Here is a 14,728-nt window from a genome sequence, read left to right as displayed (position 1 = left end):
GTATAGTATTTTGTATTTACATTTTATTTCTAGTAGACACTTGTAAATAATTCATTTGATTTGTTAGACAATAGCATATAGTATAGGGACAGGTGTAGTAGTACATAGTACATTATCCTATTGGATATTTTTTATGCTCTTAGCTAGTCTATAAATACATAGCCTTGTACAGATCTGAAATTAAGGAAAATACAACAAAATTTCTACTATCTTCTTTGTTTCTAATATGGTATCAGAGCAGTGAAACTCTTGTGATCCGAATCATTTTCCTTCTTTCAAAATCTCACTTCTTTGTTTCCTTCATACTCTCTTAAGCTATGGGAGACAACACTAGAAATGTTGCAGTTGCACAAACTGGAAATGTTAACCAGATTGACCCTAGTAACCCACTCTATATCCATTCTTCTGATTCACCAGGTATGAGTTTGGTGAATTTTATCTTTGACGGTAGAGGTTTCCAAGGATGGAGAAAGACCATCCTTATTGCTCTTTCTGCCAAGAATAAACTTGGCTTTATAAATGGTACCTGCAAAATGCCAAATGTAGATGCACCAGATTATCAAGCATGGAGTAGATGCAATGATATGGTAACTTCATGGTTACTTAATTCTCTATCAAAGGACATAGCAGATAACATCATTTACTCTAAGGCTGCTAGAGATCTTTACACAGATCTGGAACAAAGATTTGGACAGTCAAATAGTGCTAAACTTTTTCATTTGCAAAAAGAGTTAAGTGACATTGTTCAGGGAAACACAGATGTGGCAGGATACTTCACCAAAATCAAAAGGCTTTGGGATGAGCTAGATTCATTAAACACAGACAACAAATGCAGTTGCAACTGCATCTATGGGGGAAAGGAAAAGCTAACTAAATCTCTAGAAGATGAGAAATTGATTAACTTCCTCATGGGGCTAAATGAAACCTATGGTCCAGCTAGGAGTAGTATCCTCATGATTAAGCCTTTGCCCAATCTCAACCATGCCTACTCATTACTTTTGCAGGAAGAGAACCAAAGAGAATTATACATTAATGCTAATGTATCTACTGGCACTGTATCTTTCATGGCAGGAAAACAAGCATATGGAACTAACCAAGTTTATGCAGAAAATCAGAACCATGTCACCAATCATGTCTATGCAGCCCAGAGAAACAAACCATCTAGTCAAGGGGTTTGGGAAAACAAATCACAAAAACCCAAACAAAACAACCTGTTCTGTACCTACTGCAAGAAAACTAATCATACCAGGCAAGGTTGTTACAAATTGATTGGGTTCCTTCTAATTTTAAATTCACAAACAGCAAAGTAAAGAAGAACCAATCTAAAGCAAGAAGTAATTCAGTTTCAATTGAAGAAATAGAGATGATGACTCAAGACACAAACATGAGAAGTAATATGGGAAACAACATGAATCAACTAACCAAAGAGCAATACAATCAGGCTATTCAGTACTACAGAGGAAAGAAAATGGGAGAAGGTTCAACTTTTGGAATAGCACCTGAAGGAACAGGAAACATAAATGCTGCTACTGGTATAACTTATACACTCTCTCTTACCTATCTAGCTTCTAAAAATTCTAGTTACTGGATCATAGATTCAGGAGCTTCTGAGCACATGTGCTTCAATCCTAAAGTTTTTAGTTTATTGACTCCTCTCTCTGATCCTATGTTCATCATTTTACCAAATTCTTCTAAAATAAACATTACTCATAAAGGAAGTGTGTCTATTTTTCACGATGTTGTTCTAGAAAATGTCCTATATGTTCCTTCTTTTAAATACAGTTTAATGTCAGTTGATAAATTTGTTAAACAATTTCAATCAATCCTCTTATTCACTCCTACTGGATGTCTTTTGCAGGCCCCTTTTATGAAGAGGCCACAAGTTTTTGGTGAATCAAGGGATGGACTCTTTCTTCTCCAACCTAATAGTACAACTAGGAGTTTTTATTTTAAGGAAAACAAACATGTAGTAGTTTCAGAGGCTACTCCTCAGTCTGTTGCAGTTTTTTTTTCTATTCAATCAAACTCTAATGTAAATCTTTGCACAAAAGATTGGGGCATTTGCCTTTTCATGCAATGAAATACATTAGTTCTTTCAAGTTTCCTTCAAATTCTACATGCACTTGTGATGTTTGTCCCATGGGAAGGCAGTCTAGGTTATCTTTTACTACTAGTCATATCAAATCCAAAAGGATTTTTGAACTAATCCACATTGATACTTGGGGTCCCTATAAAGAACCCACACATGAAGGTTTCAAGTATTTCCTCACTGTTGTTGATGATTATAGTAGAGCAACTTGGACTCATTTATTGAAGACTAAAAGTAATGCCTTTCCAGTTCTACAAAATTTTATATCTATGGTGGAAAGACAATTTGATCTTAAGGTTAAAATAATAAGGTCTGACAATGCTTTTGAGTTGGGAAAAAGCACAATGAATTCTGATTATCTAGCTTCTAAAGGAATAATTCATCAGACTTCCTGTGTCTCTACTCCACAACAAAATGGAGTTGTATAGAGAAAACACAGGCATTTATTAGAAGTGGCCAGGGGATTATTTTTTCGGTCTCATGTTCCTGTGAAATATTGGGGAGAATGTTTGTTAACAGCCACTTATTTGATCAATAGAATACCTTCCAAGGTTCTACATGGGAAAACCCCTTTTGAGGTTCTGTTTCAAAGAAAACCTGAGTATGAAAGACTTAAGAGTGTTTGGCTGTTTGGTTTATGTGTCTACTTTACCTTGCAACAGGGGAAAATTTGAACCTAGAGCTAAGTCTTGTGTTTTTCTAGGGTACTCGGATAATAAAAAAGGTTATAAGTGTTTGGATTTGGAAACCAAGAAAATCATTGTATCCAGAGATGTGAAATTTGAGGAGGAGTCTTTTCCTTTTGCTACTGCTTCATCAAATCCATCAACTATCTTTCCTCTTTCTCATCACTACAGGATACTTGATGATTTACCAACACTTGACTCTACCTCTTGTTGACACCCAATTTTGTCCCTCCTTTATTTCATTTTTTTATTCACTCGGGCGTCTAAATTCATTGACGAGCTAAACACTTTATTTTTTACAATATTTTATTGCTACTACTATTAATATCGCTACTTTTATTTTTAACATTACAAGTATTACTTTACTACAAATTTTAGATGATTCGTCATCATTTCATTTTTTTGGATTTGGATTCGTTAAATTAATTACAAGACAACATTTTGCAAAATATTTATTTTTTACAAATTAATTATTTATTGTCTTTACATAATATATATTACATACCAGTTATTAAATTAGAAGCCCAAAAAATAATTAAATAGCGGAGGAAGGAACAATAATTTATAGCCAAATTCATGACCCGAAATACAAATACAATACTATTTCCTACCCAAACAAACAACCCGCATTTTTATACCCAACTCACATTTATTTCAGCCCATATTTAAATTAATGGGCCAGCCCAAACGGACCAGCCCATTAACCGAAACCGACCCGACCCGGTCCACTCCTTCACCTTCTTTTACCCAAATTCCTTTCCTCTTTCTCTTTCCCTCATCTTCCGCCTCCTCTCTCCCTTCTCTTCATCCCTCACCTCTCTCTCTCCACATCGTCTCCCTCACATTCTCTCTTCTCACCCGCCTCTGCCATCTCCACTGTTGTCCCCCACGCCCACGTTCCTCTCCACTCACCTTTGTCCCCCACGCCTCTGTCTCTCCATCCCACTCTGTCCCACGTTCCCCTCTCTCCTACGCTCCTCTTTCCCTTCTCTTAAACCCTATAAATTGTTGTTCTTGAGTCGTTGAAAAAGGGGGGGACCCGAAAGATCCCATGGTTTTCTTGACATCAATTTGAAATTCCAAATATTTATTCTGTTTGCTCTGTTATTATTTCGAAGTTGGGTATATAAAATTAGGGGGGAAGAGAACCGAGCATTTTTCAGAAAGGGGGACGGCATTCAACATTTTATACCCTTTTATTACTACTCTAAATCTAGAATTCGTTTGAATTCTGTTCTGTTTCCATTCTCTGGCAGCCACTTTAACCATTCATAATTAGTTTACATATTTCAATCGTTATACTTGGGAATACTCATTTGAAAATTAAGTCGTCTTACTCTTTCGGCTTGTTACTTGAAGATCGAGCGTAGATTCGACGACGTCGGCACCCACTTCACTGCGCAAAAACGAGGTAAATCTCGATACATTTGTCATGCTTATTTTTTTTTAACTTCTGTTTGGCTAAAATTTGGCGCATACCGCTATACGTTTGCTGATTATGCGATTTTCTTTGTTGTCGCGTTATTTGTTGATGTTTGGGTGCTGTTAGGATAGAACGTTAATCGCCGAGATGAATTTGGAAATATATACCGTAATTCGGATGTCTGGACTGATTTCCCAGAACTCAGAACCCATTTAGAACTAAATATACATATGGTATACAATGAACTATTAAGATAAGGCGAAGGTATATATTCGCTATACGTCCGATATACACACTGGGTTGTGTATATCTTAAGTATATCATGTATATAATTAAAGCAGGTCAATACTGTCCCTCTTTTGCTCTATTTGTCCTGAGTGATACATTCTGATATATAATTAGTTTACTCGAATTTGGATATAATGAAATGATTATGTCCTATGTCGATGTGGTTTGTTGATTTGATCTGATCTTTATCTTGTTTTCTGCGTTCAGCTCTGTTCTGGGTAAATTTATGTAGTTAGATTAGTTTAGTTTAGTTTATTTCTAATCTGGTACGTTTAGATCGCTCGTTTATATCCCTTAGCGTAATATCCATCCTCTCATGTGAAAAACTGAACCTGTGTGTTTGAATCTATACAAGAAATTGCGATCGATGATAAATTTTCCTCAATAACTGAAAATGATCCTAATGCTTTGATAAGTTGTCCTACTTGAACTCTGTTTATGCTGCGAAAGTCTTATATGCTTGTCTTGAATATATATCATCTTGTCATCTCTAAAAGTGATTTTCTTCAAGTAGATAACAGGCACGATATCATGTCTCACTTAGTTAGCTTAAGAACAACCTCTAGTTTGTTTTATGTTTTGAATCAATGAACCTTCATTCCTTAGGGAACACTGCATTCTTTTTCTCTTGACCTGCTGTTGAACCTGAGTTCTGAACTTTCAATTTTTATCTTCAACTAAGAAATCCTTTTCTTGTAAACTGAGTTTTGAATCCAAAATGTCCTTAAGGTGTTTTTTTTTGTAGACTGTTATTGCATTAGAAGGATTGTAGCCAAAATTCAGTTAAGGCATCAGAATCTTTTTTTTTTGTGTTTTCCGTGTTGTGAAATGAACTACTGTGGTTTGTTATAACAGATAATCTAACACAAGTTCAATACAATTTACTACATACGATGATCTGGTTAGCTCGTATGGATTCAGGTAGTAGAAAATGTCTAGATGCAGTATATGATTGGTTCTGAGTTTTGTTTTAAGTGTATGATAGTTCAGCTCTGTTTGTTTGTGCTTAAATGCCCGAGTGCTCTTTTATCAGTTTAAGCATGTCAAAAAAATGTAATGTTTCACTCTTTAGTGAATGTTTTGATCCCATCCTGTCATTTTCAGTTTTGTTCCTGTATTTTTTGATGTCTTAAGTCTTTGGCTTTGGTTCTGTTTCGGTTAAAATGCAGTTCAGTTAGTTGATTGAATTTTTTGAGTGTTTCGCTTTACATGGGTATGAAATGATTCATTTCCTTTCCAGTTTCCTCTTTGCTTAACAGACTAGTCTGGAATCCTTTAACGTTTGACACTCAAAAGGTTGTCTCTTGCGTGTTATGTTCCAAGGCTTTGTGAATTAGCATGATTCAGATTCTTTTTTTTTTTTTTTTCTGGCAGTGGCATGTCAAGTTGTCCTTCATATCGTGTTTTAAAATTGAAAACATCCCAACTTGTTAGTTTTCCTTAAATTCAGTCTATAAGCTTATTTTTCTATAAAACACTGAGTTGTTTTTGGCACCCGTATTCTCTGATGATTACCTCAAATGGTTTACTGTTAAGTAATCTCTCAAGTCACTGGCCTTTTCTGGATTTTATATCATATGCGTCTTGCTTTATTTAATAATCATGAATGTTCCTAATTCTTTATCTTTGTTTTTTTTCACATGTACACTTTGGGAGCAATTGGGGTCTTCGTCAAAGACTTTCGTTGCCACAGGAAGTCTCCTTTTTTGAGATCTGATATTGCCTCTAGGTTCAGGACCCTCATTTATTCCGCATTGGATTCACTCCCTCTCGAAAACATCCGGCAGAATTAAAAGAGGGGAGCTTAAAGACGCCAATTGCATTAGGATTGATCAATTGCTCATTTTCTCATGTGTTTGGTTTAAGACTGTTGATGTTAAACCCGTTTAGTGGCCTAATTGGGATATTGCTTCGGTAATAGTGAAAATATTTTGATCTCTTTAGTGACTCTAGGAGAACTTTCTTTTGATAGATAGGCTAGTTGGATATTATTTCGGTATAATATAGGAATACTTTAGTTCATATTATAGCTGTAAGAAGGCTGTTAATCCCAAAGAAGGAATAAAATCCTACCTAGACCTAACCTGGGCACGCCACATTATATATGTATATGTGCTGCGTGCATATGACTTAGGAATATTGAAAAGGATAAATTAATAAACCTTTTAATATACCGTAAATTAACCGTTAATAATATACCGAGATCAGATTGGAAAAGAAACATTGGGAATAGTTATAAAGTTATTTCCAAATTTACACTAGCCATTTATCTATTTTATCTAGTCACTCACTATATTTTAGTTGCTAAAATCAATTGGTATCTAATCATTGAGTTGTTTCAAATATATTTCAAACATGGCTCAATCCCGTACTTTCTTTAGTCCACTTATAACTAAAATCTTTACGCAAATTATTATTTTTCCTACAAGTTTTATTTTAATAGTATATATCTATTTTCCGTTTATAACTTTAATCATATTTGCAAGCTATTTTCTTAAAATATGAAAATACAATATTTGTATATTTTCCTAGCCTAATTAATTAACATAAGTCCGGTCGGTTAACCATTGTTAATGCGTCTTAAAGGATGTCTAATACCTTCCCTTTAGACTAATTGAACCCTTACCTAGAATCTTTTGGTTTCGTAGACTTTACAATAATATCAACTTTAGATAATTACTTTAATCAACTTTAGGTGTCCTAATTCACCGTAAATAATTAGGTGGCGACTCCTTAAAACACAAACAAAACATAGGAATCTCCAATATGTCGTACTTCTACTTTAACTCTCCGGGTTAAAATGGGGTATGACACCTCTAGTCCACAAAACAGCACTGAAAATAGCTCCCTCATTCCACCTAGACCACCTATCAGCCCCACATCTTCCACCTCACCTTTTAATCCTACTGATCCTACATCTCCCTCTCCTACATCTCTTTCCACCAATACTACAGGAACTTCTTCTCCTATCCCTATTGTTTCTTCCACTTCTCAACCTAGAAGACCTGTGAGAGTTACTAAGATGCCTAGTTACTTAAATGACTATTGTCACGCCTCGAACCATGGCCTGGGCGTAACACGGCACTCGGTGCCTTGCTGCATGTGACCAAGCGAACCACATGACTTGCTGAATCTACATGGGACATGAACTGATGCGGAATATAAAGTAAACATGCAGGAATTGTGAAAACATGGAATTCAATAATCATAAGTCTGAAAATATTATTATTATTATTATTATATCATGAATGCGGAATTATGGTAATGCAGCCATTAAGGCCAACTCAACTGAACATGACAATTGACTAGTCTATGAAACCTCTGACACAAATCTGTCTGCTAAACTGTTCACCGGGACAAGGCCCTCGGCATACCTTAAATGCATAACTGACATACATAGAAGTAAAGACACAACCTCGAATGAGATGGGGCTCACCAAAAGCTGATACGAGCAATGTCCTAACGAGCAAATCTGCTGTCCTGTCAATCAATACCTGCATCGTGAAATGCAAGCCCCCGGGCAATAAAAGGGGACGTCAGCACATTGAATGTACTGGTATGTAAAGAAACTGAAAGAAATAACATGGGACATGGAATAACATGATAAGAACTGAAACTGAAAACCTGGCCATGAACATGAGCATGAGCATAGGTACATATATATATATATATATATATATATAACATAAGTAAAACATGATAAGTAGGGAGAGCATCTCATAAACCGACATGTGATATCACCACGTGGGTACGTGGAGTCTGGTACCTCGCCGGACCAGCAGAGCCCCTATACCTTGCCAGGGTATAAGGTGGTAACGTGCCTGATGGATCCATTCAGTATAAAATTAAGGTATCGTCCTAACTGGACGGAGCGATCCTTGTCCTATGGTGGCTACATAGTTTCAGGCTATCTGAGCCTTCTCGGTAATTCGTGCAACTCCTAAAAACATGAACATAATATAATTGGCTAAGAAGCCCATGATTTTCGTGAATAAACTTGTACTTGTCTTGTAATCATGATTTCACGAAATAACTTGTAAACATGGTTTCATGAAATAACTTGTAAACATGGTTTCATGAGATAACTTGTATTTAGTATGTATGTATCTTGTATCATAGCATGAAAGTAATTATATAATATAGTTGCATGAAAACTTGTAGAAATTGTAGGATATTCATGAAATAATCATTTTTATTTAAAAATGATGCATGCAAGAACCCATGGAATACGAGATATGGGTTTTCATGGATTACGGACTGATTCTCAATAATCATATGGAGTTATTAAGAACACAATGATAGAATCATAGCAATTCATACATAATATTATCATGGACATGGACCTAGGGTTATCATGAGCATAGTATAAAATAGAAACCCTAGTTTTGTAAAGTTTCATACTTTATGGATTAGGAGGCGTGGGGAAGAACAATGATGTTCCCACACGTAGATAGTAACTCTACATACCTTAATCGCTCCAAAACTTGAAGAAAAGTCTGAATCTTTGAAGAAGAATTCCAAAAGCTTTGAATTTGAAAACCTTGAGAGGATTTTCGCTGATCTTCGTAGCTACTGTTCGTGGCTCAAAGGGTACTGGTCCGACCTCCAAATCCAATCTTCACCGTTCATATTTTATACTTATGTGTTATGAACACTCAGTTAAAATTTGGGCTTGATCCAACGGTTAGATTATCGGGAAGCACCAAATTAATATGGCTGGTCGGAATGAAACTCAACAGAAAAATACTAGAGTTTTCTCCAACTTTTTACAACTCTTGATTTTTATAGGGTAACGGGATGGATGGATTTATTCTAGTATTTATCAATGATAAATCTTGTAGAATACAAAGGTTCTTGATTAAAATATTTACCTTGGAGGAAACCTTAGGAAACTAGATTGCCAAACTAAATTCTTGAAGGTTTTATTTTTATTTTTCTTGATTGCAAGAATGAGTTTCTTGCAAGATTGAAACGTCTAGGTTCTTTAGGGATGGAGGTAGAGAGAAAAAGAATAGTCTCTTAGGGTTTAGAATAGTGTTAGGGACGTTTTTACTTCATACAATAATAAAATAAGGAGTCCCAATTCGAGTAGGAAAAGGCTAAAAACGTAACCCAAAATCTGAAAATTCTGCTCCAAATAGTGATAGTAAAACAGGAATAACTCTTAGCACAGGGCTCCGTTTGAGCTCCATAAGATACCGTTGGAAATATATTCCAAAGGGATAAAACTTTCATGTTTTAAGTTTTCTCAAATTATCAACTAATCAAGGAGTTACGGGTGCCCGAAGTAGGCTGGTCAACCACTTTCGTAATACGTACAAATTTTCAAATGTTTCTCTAAAACTCTAACGTTACGAGTCTAACATGAGTTCTAAGATACGAGGTGTTACAACTATGTATGTGATGGCATTATTCTCACCAATGTTTCTAGGGCCTATTTTACCACACCAGTACAACCTCCTACTTTTTCTTTCTCAGCCTTGTCCTCACACAACCAACATATTCTCACCTCCATTTCTCAGATTTCAGAACCTACAAGTTATTTTCAAGCTGCTAATCATCCTGGATGGAAATTATCTATGGACAAGGAAATTGAAGCCTTAGAAAACAATAAGACTTGGGACATAGTTGTTTTACCACCGGGAAAGAAGGCCCTACCTTGCGAATGGGTTTGTAAAGTTAAACATCTATCAGATGGTACTGTTGAAAGGTTGAAGGCCAGGCTTGTTGTTAGAGGTGACATTTAAAAGGAGGGAATCGACTATAATGAGACTTTTTCCCCAGTTATTAAAATGACCACCATTAGATGTCTTATTGCAATAACAGTTAAGAAGAACTGGCCTATTTTTCAATTAGACGTCAATAATGCCTTTTTACATGGGGACTTACAGGAAGAAGTCTACATGAGGTTTCCCAAAGGACTGCCTTCCCCAAGTCCACACCATGTTTGTAAACTCAGAAAGTCCCTCTATGGTTTGAAGCAAGCTTCACGGCAATGGTATGCTCGGCTTGCAGGTGCTCTTAGTTTCAAAGGGTACTCTTCTTCATTAAACGATTACTCATTATTTTTCAAGACTTCAGATGGGTATGTTACTCTAATTGCAATTTATGTCGATGACATTGTGATCACTGGCAATCATTCACAAGAAATTGCAACACTCAAACAGTTTCTAAATTCAAAGTTTTGCATCAAAGATCTAGGGAATATACACTATTTCCTTGGTATTGAAATATTAAGAGAACAACATGGATTGATTATGAGTCAACGAAAGTTTACCTGTGAGTTGCTTTCGGAATTCGACTGCTCCCACCTTGCCAAAGTATCTTCCCCTTTGGACCCTTCTATCAAATTAGGGCTTGATTCTGGACCCCTACTAGATGATCCCACATCGTACCGACGTCTAGTGGGAAAAGTCAACTATCTTACCCATACGCGTCCAGATCTATCTTTTCCTGTGCTGATAGTTAGCCAGTATATGCAAAAACACCATCTTGCTCACTACTCTACAGCCTTTAGAGTCCTTCGATACCTTAAAGACAACCCCAATCAAAGTCTTTTCATGAATTCCAAACCATCTTTTGATCTACTTGCTTTTTGCCATGCCGACTGGGCTTCGTGCCCAGACTCCCGTTGTTCCGTCAGTGGTATTTTTATAAGTTTGGGCGGTTCACCCATTTCATGGAAGTCGAAAAAGCAAGACTCTGTTTCCCTCTCATCTGCTAAGGCGGAATACCGTTCCATGCGCCGAGTAACCGCAGAAATCACTTAGTTGACTCGTTTCCTTACCGATCTGTCAGTTTCGACACCTTTACCAGTTCCCGTCCACTCCAACAGTCAAGCAGCCCTTCATATAGCCCGGAACCCTGTTTTCCACGAAAGAACCAAGCACGTCGATCTAGACTGCCATTTTGTGAGGCAACAGTTCCTTTCTGGGTTGATTTCACTCACTTTCGTTCCATCCAAAGCTCAGCTTGCAGATTTCTTCACCAAACCCCTATCTGGGGTATCGCATCGATCTGTTTTGGGCAAGTTGAGAGTCGTTTCTTTCCCCTCCAACTTGAGGGGGGGTATTGATATTAATGATCAACATTTACACAGAAATGAAGAAGATGAAATGACGAGGAAAAGAGAAGAAGAAAGAAGGAAAGGAAGAGAGACGATGAAAGAAGACGAGCAACGAATCTGAGTTTGTTGTACTTTGTGTCTGAAACAAATTAGGGATTTGGTTTGAAGAATTAGGGATCGTTTTCTTTATATAGTTCTGGGCCTAATACACATTTGGGTCATAATGCATTTGGGCCAACTCTCAGCAGATTTACAATGGACCAACATTACAATATTTGGGCCGAATCTCAACAACACAGTACCAGGCCCAAGTGTATCAGATGAAGATAACAGCCCAAGTCTATCAGATAGGAAAACAACAAAATAGTAGTTGTACACAACCTATATAGTATTTTGTATTTACATTTTATTTCTAGTAGACACTTGTAAATAATTCATTTGATTTGTTAGACAATAGCATATAGTATAGGGACAGGTGTAGTAGTACATAGTACATTATCCTATTGGATATTTTTAGATGCTCTTAGCTAGTCTATAAATACATAGCTTTGTACAGATCTGAAATTAAGGAAAATACAACAAAATTTCTACTATCTTCTTTGTTTCTAATAGTTTTTGAATATGTTAGTGCACGATATAATATACAGTTGATAGTACATAATGGTACTATATATATAGACAATAAGATTTGTCTTCTACTACAGATTTGTCCTGCTATATACGAGTTGTTTTTTTGTCGCCTAATGTCAAAAGGGTTGTCGCCTGTCACTAAACATTAAACGTAATTAACCTTAATATAATCAAGTTACCTTCGTGGAACCTAGCTAAGAGCAACGTTAGTTTGATTTAATTGTTAATTATACATGTATTAGCTTAATTAGTGAACATGACTTCAATCCAAAATTTGAGCTGATATGTTTTATAGAAACACTTTATTATACGTTTAGGTGCTCAATTGAAACAGATTGCAATTCGAGTATTTATAAGAACAATATATATATAACTTAAAACTTTATTTGGATTTTGGAATGACAGTGAAGATTGGCTGCATGGTGGTGGCAAGACAAGTTTGCGTATTCCAAGCGAAACACCAACCGTGTGTTTTAGCTCGTGAGCACACTGGCAATTTGTCGTAACGAAGTCGCTTCAAATTATAGGATAGGACATCAATCATTTTTTTTAATATTTTAATTATTAAGATTCATAATCTATCTATGTTTTGGCAAATAGATCCAAGAAAGACCAGCTTAATCTGATTATTGATAATTAAGCTAGTGGACCCTTATCCTTTATTCAGAGTTGGAACAATTATACTTCACTTAATTTCTCATAGACGTCTCAAAATAACAACCCCCAAAAAGGTAGCTCAAGGTTTTGTTTTAACATAAATACATAATTAATCCTGCAGTTACTACTATTGGAGAAAAACATTACCTATCGTCTTTCAAATGATTTGGTGAAATAAAAATTATTTTTTTAATTAAAGGTTTCAAATTCGAATTAGTCGTACATATGAACTTTCGAGTAATAAATGTTCAAAGCAAGAAAAATAAATATTCACTACCAAAACATACGTCTATGTATTACTACCATTTACCAATAATTGTATTTAGTACCAAAAATATTTGTACCTTTTGGTTTCTTTATATACGTTTTTCTTTTTGGACTTACTTCGGCAATTATTAGTTGAATATTGAGAAGTCTCACATTTCTCTTTCCTAAAAACAAAAATTACTCTTTCATCAGTCATCACTTCACTTAGCCAAAATTACTCTTCTATATTATCTCCACTTTCTTTTAGTTATGTTTTGTCCAAAAATGTTGGTTTCATTTCGATGGTGAAATAAAGCTAATTCAATTTCTTTCCTCATTCCAAAACGAGATAAACATTTATCTAATGTTGTTTTGGATTGGTGGCCAAATGTCTCTGTTTAATTGGAAGTACACCGCGTAAGATATTTTGTATGGAGGGAGTCAAATCTTTTATGGTCCAAACTCCAGCATTCCACGTGTGTTACCAACACAGTATTTTGGTGTATTCCTATTCCCCTTTATTACAAAGTTCAATGAATGGAATTCTCTTTTGTTCTTTCAAATCTTTTATCACAGTAAATCAGTAAGCATATAAAGTGCACAATTCAATAACTAAGTTATCACACTTATAAATTGAACTTACCTTTATGAGTTAACATCAAAATGAATCTTCCTAACAGGGTGAAGTTGAAATATGTTACTCCAAATTCCTTTTTTTTTATTTCAATTACTTTTGTTTTGGAATTAGTGACCTCTTAATCTCCATATAGCAGTGAAGCATCATAGCGACTATTCAGCTGATCACCTTTTTGCCTTGTCCCTCAAATATTTACTTGTTTCTCAAACAAACTCTGATCACTTCTATCGTATGTGCCGACCATTTCCCTCATTCCCCGTATATATATATTTACTACTTACCAATCATATATTCTTCCACGTACCATATATGTTCGATAACTTGCCACATCACTCATAAAAGCAACTAGCCAGTAGCCACTCAATTGTTCACTTCTTTTCTTGATTCCAATTCCATATACTTCTCTTTATTGTTCCTTTATCTTCTCCATTTACTTCAAAACAGTACCTACAACGTGTATAAACTACACCATTTCAAATTGTGACACCAGAACCAAGTTCCCCCTTCAAAATTAATGTCGCTTTCTACTTCTCTGTGACTAATTAACCCATTATTTAAAACAAATTTATTTTGCTAGATAAAATTTTGAGATATGAAGAAAGCGAGAGGTTTCAAACTTAGCAGGAGACTGGTGACATCACAAGGTTGTGCCAGCAAAACAGTTTCGAAGATGTGCAAATGTTTACAACTCCTGAAACAGGGAGCAAAACAACTCTGTTTTGGGAAAACCAACTCGGGTTACTTCCGGGTCGGGCAAGAACCGAATAAGAAAGTGAGTGTACCAAAGGGACATTTGGCTGTGTACGTTGGAGAGAAGGAAGATGACACGTGTAGAGTTGTGGTGCCTGTGATATACTTTAATCACCCTTTGTTTGCTGAATTGTTGAAGGAGGCAGAGATGGTGTATGGGTATAACCATTCGGGTGGGATCCAAATACCATGTCGGATAACCGAATTTGAGAATATTTTATCAAGAATCGCTGCCACGGTTGGTGGTGGAAAATAG

General features: G+C 35.8%; 2 protein-coding genes across 2 annotated transcripts; both read left to right on the top strand.

Moving 5' to 3' along the window:
- The first annotated feature begins 317 nt into the window (after positions 1-317).
- Positions 318-2,989, top strand: LOC132637121 (uncharacterized). The gene is made up of 4 exons (XM_060354264.1): positions 318-1,249; positions 1,303-1,633; positions 1,859-1,992; positions 2,752-2,989. Exons 1-4 carry the CDS (start codon positions 318-320, stop codon positions 2,987-2,989), a joined length of 1,635 nt encoding a protein of 544 aa, XP_060210247.1.
- An 11,325-nt stretch (positions 2,990-14,314) lies between these two features.
- On the top strand, positions 14,315-14,728 carry LOC132637120 (auxin-induced protein 10A5-like). Its single transcript, XM_060354263.1, has one exon. The coding sequence runs from the start codon at positions 14,315-14,317 to the stop codon at positions 14,726-14,728; it is 414 nt and encodes a 137-aa protein (XP_060210246.1).

This window comes from Lycium barbarum, chromosome 4 (genome assembly GCF_019175385.1).
Source record: "Lycium barbarum isolate Lr01 chromosome 4, ASM1917538v2, whole genome shotgun sequence".
Taxonomy (NCBI): domain Eukaryota; kingdom Viridiplantae; phylum Streptophyta; class Magnoliopsida; order Solanales; family Solanaceae; genus Lycium; species Lycium barbarum.
Note: the sequence above shows the minus strand (reverse complement) of the source record. Positions and strands in the feature narration are given on the sequence as shown.

What these genes read in the sequence shown, in the direction of transcription:
- LOC132637121 (XM_060354264.1), top strand. Translation starts at nt 318, where the DNA reads ATGGGAGACAACACTAGAAATGTTGCAGTTGCACAAACTGGAAATGTT. An exon ending in AAGAAAACTAATCATACCAG is followed by an intron (nt 1,250 to 1,302) that starts GCAAGGTTGTTA and finishes ATTCACAAACAG; the next exon opens with CAAAGTAAAGAAGAACCAAT. An exon ending in ACATGTGCTTCAATCCTAAA is followed by an intron (nt 1,634 to 1,858) that starts GTTTTTAGTTTA and finishes TGTCTTTTGCAG; the next exon opens with GCCCCTTTTATGAAGAGGCC.
- LOC132637120 (XM_060354263.1), top strand. Translation starts at nt 14,315, where the DNA reads ATGAAGAAAGCGAGAGGTTTCAAACTTAGCAGGAGACTGGTGACATCA.